Raw genomic sequence first — 22,075 nt, 5'->3', positions numbered from 1 at the left:
CCCCTCCTCCCACTGGAACCTATCATGGAAAAGATGATTCCAGACATTCTGTGTTAGTTCCATTTCAATATTATCCTCCAATCTATGTCTTATAATTGGTACCTTCGCTTCAGGATACTCACCTAAAGAATTTCTTGTCTCTTTTGTGCATACGACACGTTCCAATTCCTTATTTGAACACCCTAATAATAATAATTGATAAGCGGTACAAATTATTTAATCCTCATTACGTAATATACATTTCTAATTACTTCTAAACAAATACTGTTCCATACCAGGAACAATTTTTCCCCCCATATACGCGTGTTGTTATGAAATACCTTCCGTGCTCTCATTAGCATCTGGGAATGATGAGGGCATTTAAAACAGGTCCACAAAAGGTCCGAATGAATTAATTAAATTTCTCACGAAACAAATTAAATACCACACAAGTCCAGTCCTGCGAGAACACTGCTCTAAAATTAAAGTGAATAGCTTTTAGTGAGGAATGTGTGTTTGTTTTGTTTCTTGTCTCTGTAAAATGCTATCGGGCAAAGCTCAACATCAGGGGTGTAAAATATATCCATTTATAGGCAGAAATTTGGCTATGCTTAAGAAAACTCATATTTTTCATGTAGTACTTTCAGAAACTGTGAAGCCTTCAAGAACAATTTCACCAAGAACGACAAAATCTGCTGAAATTAATCTCTCTCAGCGTGGTTTATATGTAGGGGGCAGAACCCACCGCAAATCCCGTGCCACAAAATTGGACTACGTTCTGGTCCAACTGGACATTCAATATAGCAACATGAAAATTACGACAACAAATAAACAAAGCTACGAAAGAGAGAAAACAAAAAAAAATAAGAATAATCATTTACAAATTTTTTACTCGTCGTAAATGTTCTTTTATAACTGTAATTTGTGCAAAGAAAACTCATAGAGTACTAATTACGGTTATAATTCCTGTGGATATCAAATATTTTATTTATGAGAACAGTAATTTCTTCCCTTAAAATAATTATTAAAAGAGGGAAAGTCATTTGAAAGTTGCAATCAAAATATTTTGATCATTAACTCCACGAACTCCCATCCTTCAGTTGCATTTTAAAACATAAACATGGGTCCTTTTTACGTACTTAAAACAAAGCCTACGACACACTAAAAAGTATCAATGCGCCAGGGGAACGGGGGCCGGGGCTGTAGGAGTTGATTAAGACAGCACAAAGAAACCCCAGGAGACCCACAGCATCAACCCCCCACCCCCCGAAACAAACCAATCACGAACGAGTTTACTACGAAACCATTACACTATCAGATTCAGAAGAATTTATTCAAATTAAAAATAACCAAATAGTTTGGTTACAATCATATGGAAACTATCAAATGTACTTTGTTTCTAGAATACAGTAGCACACATACATTTTACAATTCGGTCGCTTGCATTCAAAACAAACCGGACACAGGAAATGCACACACCACAAAAATATTTGGGTTCACCGACTGGAATTTCCTGTTCTTAGTTAACATTTTCGTCAACAGATGGCGAGGCTTGTATCATCGATCTACACACAAGTACTCGTAGTTACCGAAAGCGGCGCTCTTGTCGTGTTTATTTTATAGTTTTTTTTTACAACAGAAATTATTCTCATTATTCTTGAAAAGAGAATATTCATAATCGCTACAACAAAACCCCACCGTTATCGGTCGTGATGCTCACAAAATACACGTGAAACGGTAGTCGTCGTCCCTGCCTGCATCATTAACCTCATCTTTATCCCTAACAATACGATGTTCCTCCAATATCATGTTCCTTAAAAAAAAAAAGGGCTGTATCCCTCCGACTAAAGATGTATTCAACTGTTACAGTAAAAACACGCCCCCTTTATAATGTTGATAGAAATTATTAACGGCACACAAAAACATTGAATAACAACAACAACAACAATTATACAACTGCTAAAGACGGCGAAAAAATCATATAATATATTTTATATTTTTTTTTGGGAGAGATAAATTCTATTTTAAACATTCCGTATTGCCCGTAGGCCTATTGTCAATTCATCTTCTTACTTTTATTACCTTTAATAAATCTATTTATTCGTCTCGCAAGCCATAAACCTGGGCTACCTTCTTTGGAGTACACTGTCATTCCAAAGGCCACTGTCGTACCATTGCTATCCGAGGTCAATGTTTCGCAACAATGTCCCAACAATGGGAAGATATCTATTGTTGAACAACAATTACCCTGGTTATGCTGGCTGCCTACTTCCTAGGAAAACAGCGACAGAGCGTGAACAAAGCCTATCAACTGACAACGAGATCCGGCCATTATGGAGTTGTCTCCATTTTTCACTAAAGGATTCAACACAATTCGATAGTTTTAATTCATCACGTACACGTAAAAATAAAAGAACCTTACAAGCATGATACGAGATGTTTCGTAAGCAAAATTCAGCGGCCATTTCCCACCAAAGTCCCCTGATTAACTGCTAGATGGCTCTGGCAGTAAAGTCCCCTGATTAACTGCTAGATGGCTCTGGCAGTCAAATCAGGATTGAGCAGAAATTGTGCAGAGTCAGTGGGCTGGTCACTCATTACTCGTAAATGCACTCTTCAAGACCACGAAATCTCATAAAAATGAGGCGGTGAAAACCCACAACCGGATTGTAAACAACAACAACAACGTACATACCTATCGTTATTTCAGTACTTTCTACTTTAAGAAAGAATATGAAAGTAGAACGAGTGGATAATATTAAAAACAAATCAGGGTGGACTTCATTCAACTGGCTCAGGGTACGGAGTAGTGACGAGCTACTGTAAACACGGTAAATAAACTTTTAAAATCCACAAAGAGTATAAAATATATTGATCAGTTGAATAAAAGTCATCTTCACGTGAAATAGCTACTACCTTGCTCCGTGCAGAAGCGTTAAATGAATTTCAGTGTTTCGGTGCATTTTCCACAATTTTCAGTGACACGAGAGTCATATAAAGAATCAACTGTTTGTTCTATTTAAAGGAACACAATGTGCTCTGACACACAGCCCTGATCGATTTATTGATAGAGCGGACCGGGCTACAATTTGCTTATGTAAATAAAAAAACGTGGGGCCACTGTGGGTGACCAAATTTCCAAATATAAACCTGTTTGAACTAAAGTCGAAATGTTTGTCCCTGACCAAGTTAGCTGCAGAACCACCCTTTGTCGGCTATCACGGATTGCGAATTAAATTTATCTGCAGATGAGATCGTAATATTGAAACGGTTTCCTGGGAAATATAGTTGGAGGTCGTTGAATGGATTTATCTGGCTCAGGATTGGGATATTTCTTGGATCTTGTGAACACATTAGCGAGTCTTCGCTGAGAAGCTACTAGTCCCGGTTCATTTTCGTCACCCACGTTAGAATTATTTCTAAAAACAGCCGAATGGTTACACCATTTGAAAACCAACATTGTCACATGGCGTGCGTCATTACAGAGATCTTCAAGGTTTCTACTGATAATGTTCTTCTGGGTTCTGGCGCCGTGTGGACTGTTCGGTAGATACCAACGTTTCGGAGAAGCGTACCGTTTCCATCTTCAGGGCTGAAGTGAGCACCACCAAAGGGGCAAAGCACAGAAAACACCAAACCGAGTTTTACGCTGTGCGTAATTCGTCTAAAATTTCCTTCTTACCTCCTGAAATTAAATTTTTTAAAAGAAATCCAACTTACAGTCGTCCTCGGATGTGGCTCAGATGCGTCCACTTCATACCCCCCGAAAGTTCCATAGCTTCCAGATTTATCTACGAGATGTCTCAGATGTCGCAATCTCGCGCCAGTGTGAGGTCGTCTCGTATGATGATACCCATCTGAAAAAAAAGATCACATCATCATCATTTCAGTATTAAACCCAAATCCGTTACTACTTCGCTGGTGACTGCAACCACAAACTCAATCCCAACCCATTCTGAAATAAAATTATTGCGTAAGTCGCGCGGGTTATCAAAACTCGACAGTCACAAACTGAAAACAAATGCAATATATCAGAGCAAACGTGCCAGAATTATTACTCTATGTGAACATCTCCTAACTTGTTTTAATTTAGAACACAGCATGACCGTTTCATAGACACCCCGTAGGCATGCTCAGAAATAAGGATTCTGCCATTTAAAATAATTCACTTCGGAATAAGAAATTCGGAAGCAACTTCAATACAACCCAAGTGTTTCGTTTCTGTTAATAAATACGAAGTTCTAAGCGTTCATTCGGACATTTTATGTTGTTCCTCGTTCGTGAATTATAAACTCATTTTGAAAGTGAAGGCGATAATTTGTCGAGAAATTTCCACGCTGAATATCACGAAGAATGAAACGATTTTGAACAACGTACGAGGCCAAACAAACACTTTAGGAACTTACAAAGGGAGGACGGATTTCACTAATCACCAGAAGAGATTAAAATTCATCTTCCTCAGGATTAGGCCACTTCTTAAAACATCTGATTGCAGCTGTATATTTAATCGATTACCCATTATATCTTAACTCAATGTGTTTGTATTTCAGTATATGCTTTTAGTATTCTTTACGTCTTCATTCCGTATAGACCTACCTTCAAAGAGTCAATTTTATTCCAGAGATAAACTCTAAAACATTTTTGTAGAGATGACTGCATTTCATTATTCTTAAAAATTCCAAATAAAATTCCGTAGAAACATGTCTCGATTATTTCTAAAGCTTTCTCCTAAATACCCAGGAATCATTACCGTTTTCCATCCCTTCTGTGTTCTTAAATAAGGAATATACCTGAACCATTTGCGTTAATATTCAGTAAATCTGCATTCTGCCCACATTATTTATGTATGGGTTTCGTATGATTCTCACAGTAAACAGCGATTATTTCCTTAAACAGCGTTAACCAGTTGATCTTCGTAATGGTGACGTGTAGTGTTTTCTTCGCGGTACGGACTTAACGTATAAATATAATTCATTCGAGATTGGGCTTCAAAGTGTGTTTGATGATAATATCGTCAAAAATTATCTTAAGTCTTAGTTAATTTCGGTTCCTTTGTTTCAAAACCACAAACTGACAGGTTAGTTACATCTTCTGTTCCGTTAAATACAAATATATGACTCGACTTGGGGATATGAACCGCCATTTTACCATGACTCAGAACAGAAAAGTCGTCGAACATTTTATGGTGACAAAATTCCGCGTTCCGTGCATTTATAACGCAGGTGTATAACGAAACGGACCTGATTATAAAACACTGACGTCAATATTCTGAGGAAGTTAGGAGGAGACTAAATTCCGGAAATGCTTGCTACTTCTCAGTCCAAAATATTTTGTCTTCCCGTCTGATTTCTAAGAACCTGAAAATTAAAGTATACAAAACAATAATCTTGCCTGTTGTTTTGTATGGGTGCGAAACATGGTCTCTCACTCAGAGGGAGGAACACAGATTGCAGGTGTTTGAGAATCGTGTGTTGAGGAGGATATTTGGGCCTAAGAGGGAAGACGATGGGGTGTGGAGAAAACTGCACAATGACGAGCTTAAAAATCTGTACTCCCCCAGTATTGTCAGGGTGATTAAGTCGAGAATAGTGAGATGGGCGGGACATGTAGCGCGCATGGATGGGACAAGAGGTGTGCACCGGGTATTGGTTGGGAAGCCTGAGGGGAAGAGACCTCTGTGGAGACCTAGACGTAGATGGGAGGATAATGTCAGGCGGGATCTATGGGAGATAGGAGTTGAAGGAGACTGGATTTTGTTGGCCCCGGACAGGGTCCGGTGGAGGGCTTTGGTTAATTCGGTGATGAACCTTCGGGTTCGGTAAGCCATCTAGTTAGTTAGTTAGTTAGTTAGACGTCAATATTCAGTTAATAAATAAACAAATAAATAGAAAATTTGAGTAAGGTGTTCCAAACGCGATACGTAGGCGAAACGACATCTGTAATTTGTTATGATTTATCGAACATTTATAACTGTCTTTTCATATCTAAGTACGGATGTGGCAGGCTCTGTGGATAACCGTTTCATCTCCACAATGACGTTGTTTGCAGGCTGGCAAACACTGACACATAAATTACATTTTTAAGCCTTAGAGCTGCTAGTCTTAACAACAAACATGACAACGTACAACATTTCCATGTCGTCCTTAATTGCCTGCAGGGTAAACCTTATATTGTCTTCCCACATACTGCAGCTACGTCTAAAATATTGAATACATCGACATATGACGTCAAAATATTACTTTTATCACTCCAGGCGCATATTCAATCTGCCCCTTACACGTTTACCTTGGACCAGAAAACAGACAAGAACCTTAGGTACAAAAGGATGTTAAATGCAGAAACCTACACACGCCGTATCGTCTTTTGATAGTTTACCGACGTTTCAGAGGTGCTTACTGCCTCTACCAGACCGAAATTCATATAAATATCTGCACGTTGTTTACCGTCGAAGTTGAAAGTAATCTGTAAACTATCATCATGCGCATTTTAACGATCCTACACTGAATGCTCTTAACGTTGATTCCACCTCAAAAATTCGAACGCTAATGGCAGAACCATCGTTCCGAGCATCATGAGTGCCTGGAAGTTCATTTAAAATTTATCACGGAAAGAAAATGCAAGTCGTTTGTTTCTTTATTCACCAGAGATTTCAGCTTTTACGTGAGTCGTTAAAAAAAACAAATAAATAAACAAACAGGACTATTGGCTTCGCCATGTTTGTTTGTCTGCCTACCCACACGAAACTGTTCAACAAATAAATGGATTTTCAAGAAATTTCATATTGGAGTACGCAAGTATAACGTGACCACAGAAAAGTGCTTACATACACCCGGTAGATCGGATTAAACCATTAAAATTAGCGTCTGTTCCTAGGTAGACAATTTTTTAGGCGAAGCACGAGGGTTAAAATGAACTGATTATAAAAATGTGGTGTACCACGGCTTTTATATAAATCACAAAATTACAGAATTTCATAACAGTGTCACTTACGCGGGAACGTGACAGTTGTGTAATGTAACTGGATACAAATGCAACAAAACTCACCCTCCGAGCTTCATCCCTGCGAAAAACCACACAACACCATTTACAAGAGATTCAATCAACTATATCACATCATAAATCCACATAATAAGTTATAATAAAATAAAATTAAAACACTTTCCGACGGACCAAAATCAATTTGCCTGTATTTCACTTTCTAACCCTTCCCCGTAATAGACGGCTCACTATGTAAATTGAATTTGGAGCCAGAGTACCGTAAATTAACATTGCTGAAAATCACTATCGTCGTCAACAAACACGTTGCTCTCTAGTGTTTATAAGCGTCTTCTCTTAACCTTAATTAACCCCTTGAACCCGAAGATTGTCATATTTAAAAAAGAATTCGGTCCTTACCGCAAAGAAAACACCACACTTCACCATTACAAAAATCAACGAGTTGAGGTCTAGTTTAATCGTTGGTTACTCTGTGAATCTTAACAGAGTTGCAGAATGTTTAATGAGGCGGTACACGGACTTACCACTCAGCTTTGAGGGGTTAACTTCCTCCAGAGTCCGTCCTTAGAAACTGAATTTAATACACGAATGATCATAGAGTTCTATTCGCAAAATCTGTTAATGCAGAAAACATTTTCCATCTGTTATAGACCAACAGGTTAACACCTGTCCAAATTTATTTATACAATCACTTCCGCTCGAAGGCTCACCCAGCCTCCTGCATTATGGGTACTGGGGGATATCTCCCTGGGGGCAATTTACTACTGAGATTAGGAATGCATACGTCTCCATGTCGTAGGAGCTTAATTGAAAACAGTGAGAATTTTACAATTACTGACATATACAAAAGTCACTAATTTATGTAAACCTTTCGTGAGTTGTAATTAAATCTGAGCTCTAAAATTGTTTGACGTAAGGAAAGTTGAGGTTAAGAATGCTCATAGCACACAGTACACTTGTGCCAACACATACAGGCCGATAAGTTATTTTCATGTTGAATAATTTGGATTCGCGACACAATAAAACCACAGTGAACCATTTTTAATCCGAAACTGATGTATTTCGAAGAAAAAAAATTCCATCGGATTGAGCTGACACATGTTTCAAAATTAATAAGGCGACTGGTTCAATTTCAATTAAACATTTTATTAATTCCATGTCTCGTACAATACGAATAAATAATTTCACTAGGCCCGCATAGAACAAACTCTACGCCAAATTCCTGACATTACTTTTCATTCCAGAAGCTTCAAATTCCCTTTTCATCTGCGCCCCTTTCCAGAATACCATCTGCAAAAAAAAAACTTGTTCCAATGCGGGTTTGAGGGGGGCGGGGGGCACGTCCTTCAAAAGCGGCGCCTTCAGTAAATTCACGTTGGGCGAACCAAGGGTTCTCAGGGTTTGGGACATAATTGTTCGAATTTATTCTCACGCGTATAATCGAATCCGCGTTGAATGAAGATTTTTCCATATTTCGATCTACTCACTTTCTCTGATACTTATTTACTTAATTACCCTCAGTTCAGTTCCTGCGAGCCTGTTGTTCGTCTGTTAATCTGTCCCTAAAATGTAATAATACTTAATTTATTACTTCCGATGGTACTCACCTCACTAGCTGTTCACATGCAACATGTCTGGTCCACGCCCCCAATTAACAACGAAAAGCCGAACCATCACGTAATTTTGGGGGGGGGGACACTATAACACGCAAAGCTACATAAAACTTCCCTCGCAGTAACACAATTACGGAATTTATACTGTACCAGCATGCTGGCTTTAAATTATTTAAATTACTCTGCTTTAATAACTTTTCTATTAACAGTAATATTATCTGCGTATGATTTTACTTTCATTCTTATAAAACACACATATGGGTCAGCTTATTTATGATCAGACTGTACTTTTGGTTTTTTTTTTCACACTGATTCTGATGATTCTAGGGACGTCTGCGTTATCCGTCTAATATTTACCAGATATAATTATTGACAATTAATGGACATGTTACCGAGGTTCGGCCAGCAATTGCGCACGTGCGATTGAAATAGACCAATAAATAAATAAAATAAATTCGAAATATGGAGAAATTATAAACTTCGTCAAGTTTTAAGTACGTTGGGACTAACGGAAAAACAAATTTCATGAAGGATTTGTTCTACGCACGTCATATTGGTTTTAAAATTCTCCGTTCAGAGATGTATATTTTTAGGAGAACATTTCAAACGTCTAAAATATAAATTCCGCTTTGACGTGTCCACCTTTGGTGGTTCTCACAAAGGCACGTAAATTATCAGTAATGACGTCAGATGGACAAAAAAAAATGTTCTACTTTACAAGTTCCATGAAGATTTTAGAAATACTTCTAATATGGATGACGTAAGACGTAGCACAGCTGATATTTTTAATTCTCTTCAATGTTGAAAGGGATGTGAACGGAATACGGATCAAAATATGAAAGGAGATAAAGGAATGGGCGAAAGAAATGGGTTGAGAGATGAAGATAATAAATACATTTTCGTTGAATTTCAACGGGCATTTTGCAGATATTAATGACGCCAGTATAACTTCTGCAACTGTCAGGCAGAATGGCAGTCCTACACAACTCATAACTTACACATACGAGTTGCCCGTTTTAAAACAAACGTGAACTGATTTTACGAGTAATAAAATTGATATTCTCTTCCATAAATCCATAAAATTAGAGTTTTTATGCTGAAAAAATAACGGATGTTATGAGTGTTTGACACAATTTAATATTGATTTTAGTTAATTAACTGCACGAAAAGACGTCAAATGAACTTGTTTATTTCCTTTTTAAAGAGGATAGTATGGAATCAAATCCCCCCGTTCCTACTGCACGCACGCCAGAGTACAAATTTCATTTGTGATTGCCTTGTGGCGGAATGTAACACAGTTAGGCGCAGATATGCAGTGGATTTCAGTTTCCGCGTGACGTAATCTGGAAGAAATAAGAATGGTGTGAAGGGTTTTTTTTACATTAAAGGTATGATGATCGCGTTTATTTTACGATGATAAATAAAACTTTTGAGCGACTGTACCAGAATTAGGGAAGTAACATATCAGATTTTGGCCTGCCCTGATAATTATAATTTATTATATAATATAAGTCTCTATTACAGGCTACTAATAATAAAATTATTTTAAAACTAAACACACACAAAATAATGAGTGTGTGTTCGTGTCTCGTCACTAGACGAGAGACAGAGTAACAGAAATATACAGACAATTAATAAATCATTCGAAAGCGTGGCAAAGTTCAATTATCTGTGAAGGACAACATTAAATAGATATTGCATTCACAGAGGATATTAAGAGACTAAATCCAAGGAACATTTGCCACCCCAGACATCAAAATTACTTTGTCTTCTCGCCTTCTAACTTAAAAAATCAAAGCTTAAAATAAGCAAAACTATAATTTTACCTGACGTGTATGGGTTTAAAACTATCTCTCATCCTAAAAGGTCACAGACTAAGTGTGTCTGAGAACAGTATTGAAATTAAATTTAGAATTAAGACATATTAAGAAACATACGCGGAGTACTCTCCACCAAATATTATTAATTCGAACTAATCGAGAAGGATAAATCGGGCGAGACGCGTGTGGAATACATGAAAAATGCAAAAAAAGACTCCATCAGGAGTCCTTAAAGGGGAAGAATCAGTAGCTTTCCCCTTCTGGTACGAGATTAACCCTTTGAAGCCGAAGATCGTCTGAATATTATTTATGAATTCAGTCCGTACCGCGAAGAAAACACTACACCTCACCATTACGAAAATCAGCTGGTTAACCCTTTGAAGCCGAAGCTCGTCTTCATAATATTTACGAATTCAGACCGTACCGCGAAGAAAACACTTCACTTAACCATTAGAAGTCAAATCAGGCGGTACCACATAAGATTTAACAAAAGAATATCCCGGTCGAAGCCTTAAGATTCACGCCCATTAAAAGCAACTGAAGTGACGGTCATTTCAATTCTTACGGGAGAAAATATTCTGGGCTTCTGACCTCCTTTATTATATGGATTAAGTATAAGTAGCCAAAGACAAAAACAAAACAAATGCCAAGTACTTTTTAACAAATAAAGCTGTTAAATCATGTAACATGATATACAGGGTGTCCAAATTTTCCCTTTAAAACAAAATATTTAGTTGCATCTACAATACGTCACTTTTAGACACAACGCCATTTTGCATTTAACTTCAAGTCAACAGTAAACAATTGTCATAAACCCGCGATACCAACCTAGACAAAAAAAAAATAGCCATGTTGCTTATTCCTTCCTGTTACAAAACACGGCAATTACAGCAGACGTTTTGAACAAACTGTAACAGGAGTCAAGTCATTAGCGTTGCCAGTTGATGTACAATAACACCAGTTCTGTTATGGAATTGTCACATCCGCTGTATGTGACTTGCACAGCCCCTGTGAAGCAAGTAACACGCATTACGCAAATGAACATCCACTGACTTACAGAACCTAACCAACGATGGATAATCGATACACAAGTTCCGTGTCTCCGTGTGTCAGACGAAAACGCGGAGGTTCCACAAATTCCTGAAAAGTCTCGGAATATTAAGCAAAGTTCATCGTTCAACTTTTACGGACCGGAGATGCCAGACGCCAGCCAGAAGTGGGAATAATAGCCAAGACTCTCGACTCACTGGTCACCACAACACCCACTTTGTTCAGTTCTGCCCGCGACATGAACTTCTTCAGTTTTTACGTGCACCTATAATTCACGGAGTGTTACCTCCACGCCACATTACGCCCTCATGAAGTGTCGCACATACACGGGGGGCAAATATGACTGAACTTAAATTACAGACAAAAAGTAACAACATCCTGTTGATATTTTTTAATTCATGAACCAAAATCTTGTTCTCAGCAGCAATTCTCAATTTAATGCGTTATTTCCAGGAATTGTGTACAAAGAACAAACGATGGCGTTCGTGATTGTCCGAGTGTCTTACTTAAAAAATTACGTAAGAGATCCCGAATAAATTTACTACAGATCCTTCGCTAAATTCACAAGGACTGACAGACTTTCAGATGTGTTTACCGCCTCCATCATCAGGGCGACTACACGGCGCATTAACCCACAAAAAGGTCTTAAATCTAATGGGTAGGCTACTCCATGTTACGTTCGACGATTCATAGCCCTGAAGATGGACGCAGTAAACATCTTTCAAACATCATGGCGCAACATCCCAGAACACAGCCATCTTCAAACGGGTTTATAACAAAACTAAATTAAAACTTAAGTGAAAATCTTCCCAGAAAGATACAACAGGTTGGAACGAGCGGAGTAATTCTATTAACAGTAACAACATACAACAGCTTTACTAGATGATTAGAAAAGCATTAAAAAGTTCGCTAACTTCAATTACTTAGACTAACATGATAATGGTTTATTTATACACACATTTTCGCCAAATTTAATTCAATTCCCACGTTCAGCGATCGAAAGAAAAAACCCACACAAAGCTGTGTCAATTAATATACGGCCGCTGACCAGTTCCTATACCACGTAAACACTCATAATTAGATTAAAATTTAAAAAAAAACATCGTAATGATTTGTAATAGACGTCACGAAATCTTATCTTCCTGTGTAAACGTTCCAGCTTAGTAACTGACATTTCATATTACATGTTCTATGGTCGTCGTTTGAACGAAAATAAAAGCTTGCGTTATGAACACACATTATTCTGTCACAGGGTAAGCCCTAATGATGTTATTATAAATGTAGCTTAATTAAAAACGTAATTAATTTTCCGAAGAAAAATTAGTTTTAACAGAATGTATTCCAAAGTAGTGTGATTTTAGGTTCTCACGACGCTCGATACAAAGATGGCTGTCTTCCGATTCTGGTTAAAAAAAAAAGTTCACCAACGCCCTGATGATGGAGACAGCAGTGACCTCTGAAACGTTGGTAAATTTCCTCCTGGCTACACGGCGCTACAACCCAGAAGACCGCCATCTTCTTACTTTAACTGATTTTCAATCAGGCCATTAAAATTACTGTCACGCTTTCATAAGCACGCCCAAGATACGTCACTGGAGAAGTGGGTACAAAGAAAATAACGCCACTGAGGTCTCGTCTTCAAGATACGGACAATCATAAATTTTCCCTGCAAGAAACACACAGATCTCATGTCATTAACCCCCTGAATTCCATCTGAATATGATATAAGAATTCAGTCCGTACCTCAAAGGAAACACAAATATAAATTATTTACTTCTCAAATGTAATCACCACTTGTTTCCGGCTTAAGTGAAACAATAATTACAGCAAAATTGCCGGTCTGAGGCACTTATTTGATCCTTCATACAAAGAACAGATGGACAGTGGAACTGCGAAATAATTACTCGTTCGGATGGCGGAGAAAAACAAACCGAAAGGACATGCAATTTATAACAGACTCCTAAGTCAATGTTGTCAAACTGCTACGTTCTAGCAGAAAGAAACAGCGCGTTCCATTCATCTTCTGCTTTGATACAAGGTAGGCCCTCAGGGAACACGGGAAAAGTTTCTGTCGCTCGTTCCACGTTTAAAATACAACTTCCAGCTCCTGCTACATCAGCAAACAAGCAGAACGTCCCAATTTACACTACACAAAAGCGTAAAATTTAGTCAATCCAAGAAAAAGTCACTGTACGAGTAATCTAATACAAGCTCCAGCCGTTTTATCCCAACCAAAATGCTGAAACCAATCGCCCGTTTCAATGTTCAGGCTCCACGCATTCTTATCCCGTGCGCTCCGGCCGGTTTACCCCCCCCCCCCCCCCGCAAAAAAAATTAGCTCACTGTATGAACTGACCAAGTAAAATCTTGGTAACATTTATCTGACTACAGTTTATTTAGTAGAGGGGGGGGGGGGCACAAAAATTGGCGCTTGTCATGTTAATGGGGTAATTTATTTTACTAATAAATTCAATGTATTTCAACGCAGTACTGTCACCTTATATATGCACGTATTAACGTGGCTTAGGACACGTATGGATGGTGTAACAGACATGGCGATTCGCACAGAATATAAACTTTTCGAATGACGTCACAGATGTTTGTTGTCAAGATCCTACTTAACTCTAAGAAGAGAGATAATTGATAAGGAGGATATCAGAAGAGTAGAATTTCTGCTATTATTCTTATCTTTCTCTCGCAATCTCTCGACTTTAACCCTATGAAGCACGAAGTTCGCCTAAATTAAGAATTCAGTCCGTACCGCGAAGAAAACACTACACTTCACCATTACGAAGATCAACTGGTTAACGCTGTTTAAAGAAATACAAAGTTGTTGAACGTTAGAAAGCAGGTGGTACGTATAGTTACCACTGTACTTGAAAGGATTAAAACTGATTTAAGCTAAGTGAATACCCCTTTCACAATGTAAGCATTAGCGAAATGGAATTCTCATGAAGTTTCAACATTCCCATGGCAATAAATTTTACGGCACAATCTAAGCCGAGAGACGGGGTACGAGGAACAGAGGTGCGCGACCTTTGCAGGGTTCCGGCGATGTATCAGCACAACCTCACGCTCTCACTGGTCCAATGGTCGTATTTAATGGATTAGATCACGGATCCCTGAGGAACTTTTCTGGCCTCAGAAATTACTGACAAAATCCCCAAAAGTAAAATTAACAGATAGGTACGAACAATCTAACAAACTCCATCAGCAAACAATATTGCTGAGAAGCTGACAGTGGCTGAGATGAAATACTCCACCCTTTCTAAAGTCCTAATCTTCATTATCGTCTCCACAACAGCCATCTACATTTTTCTAAGGATATCTCTTGCGATTGCATTATAATACTAATTTGTTTTAGACTTATACAAAGTCTGTAGCAATATTAATAATAAATATCGTCTGTCCATTTAATCTAGTATCTTATTTACCATTTTCCCACTACATTTTTGTTTTTACACAATCGATGACACCTTAGTACAGTAAAAGCCTTTGTATACCACCTGAAGATGGTCCACAACGACTGAAACATGTAGCGGAAAATGGTAAATAAGATACTAGATTAAATGGACTGTGTAAGAGGGCAATGAATATTATTAATATGAACACAGCACATTATGCAGACAGCCGGATGTCTCTAAAAATATTACCCAGAGCCTGTTGAATGTTTCCAAGTTCTTGGCGAGGTATTTAAAACCACGACCGGTATATCCGCCCTCCTCCTCTTCACGTGAAGACAAAGGAGGGGCCATACTTCGAATAAGTAGTGGTTGCTAATACTTTATAAGGCCTTAAAACCTTAAAGATGCGACGGATACATGAGCAGACCACGTGACTACCTTAAGCAAGGACCAAGTCTCAGTTTCCCAATCCTACTTTTTTTTTTTTTTCAAATTAATGTTATCTTCCTATCTGCGTCTGGGTCTTAGTTCGTACTTCCATAACATCGCTATGCATTTATAACGCGTGTCATCTCCTCCTTCTGTCTTAACCCCAATGATTAATATTAAAAGGTTTAGTCCTACGTCTGAATTATGTTATTAATTAATGCAACCTCATTATATTAATATAAGACCATTTTGATTCATATGATTCACTATCAACTACCGACTAATAACGGTGTTTAAGTAAATAATCGCTATAAGAAACATAACGTGCAGATAGTCAAGCAGGTGGTATAGATATTTACCACTAGAATTTAAAGAGTTAACGTACGTGATATTTACACATAAGACATGAACTAATACAGAACACTAAAAAAAATGCATTTTTGCACACGATATGGCCAGTTATAGAATACGTACTTTGTATTAAGGTTATTATAGAAGTAAATTAATCTAGGTTTAACGGATGGACATCCCCTCTTTGCCCCCCCCCCCCAATTCCTATTTATTCTTTTTAACAAATATACAAGAAATTTGATGCTATAAATCTACACCGTGCGGTATTAGGCTGTAGACCACTTTTAATGAGAGTCATTATCAACCTGTTTCGAAACGAATGAAGGATTATGAAGGCGAACAGCTCTGAAGAGAGGGCTGGAAAAATTAAATACAGGAATTTTTACAAAATATGTGTGACGTTGATGATTCGACGTTTGACAAGCGACTTGTGGGTGGGTGGGTGGGGTGGGGGGGGGGTTGTAAACTGACTGCAATTCCATTTATAAATCTTTCATTCTAAACAATTCCAAACCGCTTTCAAAACTACAATGAGAATAATAGCACATATGAATATAATCGAAAACATAAATCATAAAAGTAATGGCATCTAAGACCGAGAACTGGAAATAAAACGGAGAAGACATTCACAAATTCTCTGTATCAGATAATAACGAACTCCTTTTAAGCAGAGTAGATCCTGATAACCTAATATCACCTTAATTAGTCAAGAAACTTATACCGCCTTTTGTACAATCCCAATGTTCATTACCGTTTTCACAACATCCAGTCACTTGACGCTATCCTGAACCAGATGAACTCAGTACACAACCTCACACACTACTTTAATATTATCCTCATTCCCATGCGTAGGCCTATTAGTCTATTTCCTTCAGCTTTTCTAAATACATTTTATAGCATACTTTTATTTTACGATTAACTACACAAATTAATATGCACAACATATTTCACTAAAATTTCATGCTTTTAATATTTTAACCATCAACGCTTATAAAAATAGTTTTCCTACGGACTTCAAATAACATGGTCGATGAATATGTACGTAAATAGAATTTCGTTCCATTTTAGAATATCGGATCTCAATTCCCCAGTCGGCATAAAATCATATCGCGCTGAAAATGAAGCTCTGTCCCGTACAAGGACAAGTTATTTCAAATATTTAACAAAACTGACAGAAAATAACATGAAAATAAATTCGGGATATGCCAACAAGCGAAATTTCAACTGATGAGCTAGCATATCCAGGGGGCAATGGTACATACCCCCTTCTGTCAGGCTGTCATCAGTGGTAAATAAATATTGTATCGTTATCTAACGACGAAGTTACAAAACCCATCAATCACCTAATCGATATTTTCATTGCACACTTTTTAAAATAAATTAAAACATTCTGATACTTTAAAGTTACCACACGAACCACACCGAAGACGATGGGACGTTTCAAAACATTTACATTACGCATATACTTTTTTAAAACATTTAAAATCAAGTGGTAAGTATGCAAACCACCTGTTTTAATAACCAGTGTTCTCAGTGTATCCATTTACTTCCTGATTGGTTGATAATATTTATTGTTGCATTGTTAATAAAATGGTCGAATGTATGATTCTCACTGTAAACAGCGATTATTTCTTTAAACAGCGTTAACCAAGTAATCTTTGTAATGGTGAAGTGTAGTGTTTTCTTCGCGGTTCGGACTGAATTCTTACGTAATATTTATATGAGCTTCGGCTTCAAAGGGTTAACCAGTTGATCTTTGTATTGTAATAGTGAAGTGTAGTGTTTTCTTCGCGGTTCGGACTGAATTCTTACGTAATATTTATACGAGCTTCGGCTTCAAAGGGTTAACCAGTTGATCTTTGTATTGTAATAGTGAAGTGTAGTGTTTTCTTCGCGGTTCGGACTGAATTCTTACGTAATATTTATACGAGCTTCGGCTTCAAAGGGTTAACCAAATGACCTTTGTAATGGTGAAGTGTAGTGTTTTCTTCGCGGTACGGACTGAATTCTTACGTAATATTTATACGAGCTTCGGCTTCAACTGGCTAGTAGTCAGTGCGCACCCCGAAGGTCCTGCGACCGGCCATCTCGACACAGGTTTTCCTTGGTTTTCCTCTGTCTTCAAGCAAATGCTGAGATGGTTCCCAAGTTCCAAGTTGCCACTGCAAGCTTCTCATGCAGCCCTCCCGATTTAAATTAATCAAAATTTACCACCCCTTAACGCCGTCAAAATTTACCCCCCCTCCCCTCAGTAGGAACTTCTAAATTATGTATTAAACTTCCAAATTAATAGCCTCAGCTTTCTCTAATACAAAATTCAAAATTCCGCCTTTTATGCCAATCATCACACTAACGCCTTCACTCTTACTTTATCCTTAACAGAAGGACGAGCGGGCATTGCCTGGGGACCTTCTAGCTATAAGATCCTCTTTCTCCCCCCAGATATCGAAGTGTCTCTCACTTCTCCCCCACCAATTTCCTCTTTCTCTCTCTCTCTTCGGCTTCAAAGGGTTAACCAAATGACCTTTGTAATGGTGAAGTGTAGTGTTTTCTTTGAGGTACGGACTGAATTCTTAAATATTATTTAGATGAGCTTCGGTTTCAGAGTGCAAAGAACTAACTGGCAAGCGAAGTACTGTGCGTAATCATAAGCTACACCGAGGTCCTGACAATACGAAACCTCGTCTTAGGGTCTACTGAATAAATGTGACAAAAGACACTTCCGAGACGGTAGAAATAATTAACAAGGCTGTTGTATAGTTCCCGGTAGATGAACGCATTTACTAAACAAGAAACACGTGAAATTATCTTTTCTTGTGTTATTCATTTTTCTTCTAATTAAAACACGCGATGATAAACACGTAAAGAAATTAACAGACGGGTAAACATGGCCGCCAGCTATTTTTGTTTCTTTCTAACAAAACATTGGGTAAAGTTGTTTCTGATTCCTCATTTATATCTACGCTATAATGATAAAGATAATAAAGCTAGCTGGATATTTTATAAAGTCGTCAGTAACACTGTATAATCTCAACATTGTACCAGCTTTTCCAGAAAATAAATTTCGTGAAATCGTCTTATAGTAAGATATATAATAAAATACAGGTCAATACACAAAACTATATTTGGGTGTTAAAATTTAAAATTTAAATGTTAAAATTTTAAATTGGCGCCATTCATCACTATAAGGATGTTACATTTGAGCGCTTTCATTCATTTCACAACATGTTTCGATGTAATACATCATCTTCAGGTGTTGTTTTTTATTTAAAACTATTTTATATTATAAATGCATGCCTTTCAATAATGTAACATCCTTATAGTGATGAATGGCGCCAATTTAAAATTTTAAAATTTTAACATTTAAATTTTAACACCCAAATATAGTTTTGTGTATTGACCTGTATTTTATTATATATCTTAATCCAAAACACAAACATGACGCATGTAAACCTTAAACGTCTTATAGTAATTATTACAGGAAGCATTTTCAAATTCAATCACTCAATCGAGCACGTTTTTGTCTGTCTGTCTGTCTACCATCTGAAAGCATAAAGTTTAAAATGTAAACGTATGCTTTGTTTGGCATGGGTGTGAAAACATGGTCTCGCACTCTTAGGGTAGACCACAGAGAATGCTCAGGAGAATATTTGGACCCAAGAGAAAAGAAGTTACAGTTCGACCAAGAAAACGGTATCCTGAAGAGCTTTAATAATATGCACTTATCACCACCACGTCGGGTGCTTACACTTACAAATTAACGCCACTGCGCTTTAAGTAAGCGTAAGTATAATTAGGCTACATGAACCGCGTACGTCATTTTCAGTGAACGCTTATCCGTGCATGGGCGATCATACGTTCAAAGGCGAAGCTGATGGCGTGTTCCTCCTCAGTATAAAGTGTACTGGGTAATGTGTCTAGTTCTCTGTAAACATTATTATTTTCGAAAGCAAATCCAAAATTGACTTTCAGAATCGCCACGCGTGTATTGTGTACAAAATTTCTAAAATTTCTAAAACCAAGTGAAAAGTTGCGAATAGTTTGTAGAAAGAAATGCAATGACGGCGAGATAAGTTACTTTTGCGTTACAGCGTCAAAATTGCAGATGTGGGGAAAAGTATAACGTTAACAGAGGTTTTCTTTTCAGTCCGCGTTAGTCGCCACTCTGATCAATCCCTCATCCTGATCGTACCCTATAATTTTACATCAGAACTTACTCTACTTCCACAAAGAACAATGCAGAGGGGGGGAAAAACTGTCACGCGTGTTCGGGGGGCGTGCTAAACAAATCAATAATATTTTTTCTGCGTGACAATCCCTTCGGTAAAATAATATTACAAGAAAAGAAAGAAATTACCCAATCAGCTATTTACGGATTCCGGTAAAATAAGGCTATATTACCAGTCATTACCCAAAATTCCCGACATTACGAGCCAAAAAATATAATTTACCTTGTCGATGTCGGTCTTCTAGATGATTAGTAAAACCTCTAGGCAGTTAGTAACGTTTCGGAGAAACACACAGCCTCCATCTTCAGGGAGGGTAAATATTTATCCTGTTCATTTACACAAATATATTTTTTTTTACGTACCGGCCTTAATAATCCCAGTTATTTGTTCATACACGAAAGGATGCCAAAAGTACCGACGGTATCCAAGGTCAACTGTCAGCCAACAATGACCCCGGCAATGCGGGCTGCCTATTAAAACTGGTACAGGTATGGGTAGTCTCATAGGATGTTTCTTCGCTAAGGTCAGAACGTGAACAACACCTAAAAAGATATATATATATATATATATATATATATATATATATATATATATAAATGCAAACTGTTCCAGAAATACGAAGTTTTTCAGTTCTCACATCGGTGAAAATGGTCGTGTTCTAATGGGTTATGACGCCGTGTGGACTCACTCGTAGGCAGAAATCAGCGTTTCTGAGACAGCGTGTTTCTCCGAAGCGCTGGTATGCTACCTACGTGTCCACGCGGCGACGCCACCCAGAATACCAACACCGACGTTTTTCCTGGAAACATAATTTCGTAGGCGCTAAATATCGTGATGCAACAAACAGTTCACAGCGAAACGGGGACCTTAAATCACGCCAAGTTTGTAAATGATTTTTAACGTGTTGATTTTGAGCGTTTTCTTTTGCAAATCTAGTATTTATAGCTGAAACAGCGAACACCTAAAATGGGGTTAGAACGCTGGCCTTGTAATCCTGGGGTCTCGGGTTCGATTCCCGGCGGTGCTCGAATTTATAACTTGTGTTGGGCAAGGCCGTGGTCTAGGCAACACGGAGTTTTCCTCCGTGGCATCCCAACAATTACTCCATTCACACACAGAAGAAGGCAATGGCAAACCACTTCTGGATCATCTGCCAAGAACGTATATGAACAGGTCCCAGTCCGAGAAAAGGATGGAAGGCTCCTGTTCATATGGACCTGTCGTCAGACATAACACTAATAATAAATAAACAATGAGAGGGTAATAAATAAGATTTAAAATGAAAATCCCTCTCACGGCTTGGATATGACAGTGTACAGTAGTTTTTCGTTGAATTAACCTGTCGGTAACAGAAACATGGCGGATGTCGTGGTAAGTTATACCCATTCTGAAACACAATCTAAGATACCTGGTTACATCAAGTGCGGACTTGGGTATTTAAATTAACGTTCACGAGAGAAAGATCTTGACATTGGCATGATTTGAATCTTCTGTTGTGTTATAGGAGCATTTCCCTTCTGTTTTAAAATAAAGCTGAACGTGTACCGCATTCTTTAATTAGTCAGTGTGTAAATATTTTAATTAACGTACTTTGCACAGCCATTACTTTAATCTCCTCTCCGTTTCAAAGTTTTCAGGATAATGCTTTACAAAATTCCCTTGAAAAGTGTAAATTTTCTCTATAATTTATGGCCTTTCCTTCATCCCATCACAGGATTACGTCTTACATCAATTATAATTTACGTCGACACAAGATTCCTTCTGCGTTGCTAGACTATGAATATCCAAGAAACAAGCGTCTGCTTTACGCGAACATACGATTCTGTAACTGAGGAATATCACGGATTATCAACAGAAAATTTGGGGGGGGGGGGCATTCGCGCCTTTTCAAAAATTTCACACACACACAAAAAGTAACAGCTCATAATAAGAAAAGCCTTTCAGGAACAATTAATATCTAATAAAGACGGCCGCCTTCTGGGTTGTTACGCCAAGCAGTTTGATGACGTTTCGGAGGTGTTTTGTGCCTGATAATGCTGGCAGCACGCACCTCTGAAACGTCTATAAACATCTACCAGACTACACGGCGCAACAACCCAGAAGACAGGCAATTTCATACTAGCCGCCGTGAGAATCTCAAATCTCACAAAGTTCTAATACGTCCCCATGAATTATACTGTGTATATGAGCAACGCCACTGATAT

General features: G+C 37.9%; 1 protein-coding gene across 9 annotated transcripts in view; it reads right to left on the bottom strand.

Moving 5' to 3' along the window:
* shg (DE-cadherin) overlaps positions 1-22,075 on the bottom strand; it is a 406,513-nt gene that overhangs the window by 22,440 nt on the left and 361,998 nt on the right. For all 9 annotated transcript variants that reach the window (XR_015538089.1, XM_087359676.1, XM_087359677.1 and 6 more), the window contains one exon: positions 3,700-3,836. Coding sequence is in view for 8 of the 9 variants with exons in the window: in XM_087359676.1 (XP_087215802.1) it covers positions 3,700-3,836 (137 nt within the window). In the remaining variant the exon portion in view is untranslated. The remainder of the gene's footprint in view (positions 1-3,699; positions 3,837-22,075) is intronic.

This window comes from Zootermopsis nevadensis, unplaced genomic scaffold, assembly GCF_977971745.1.
Source record: "Zootermopsis nevadensis isolate Lab colony 2312 unplaced genomic scaffold, Znev_1.0 Znev_ptg000032l, whole genome shotgun sequence".
Classification (NCBI taxonomy): Eukaryota; Metazoa; Arthropoda; class Insecta; order Blattodea; family Termopsidae; genus Zootermopsis; species Zootermopsis nevadensis.
Note: the sequence above shows the minus strand (reverse complement) of the source record. Positions and strands in the feature narration are given on the sequence as shown.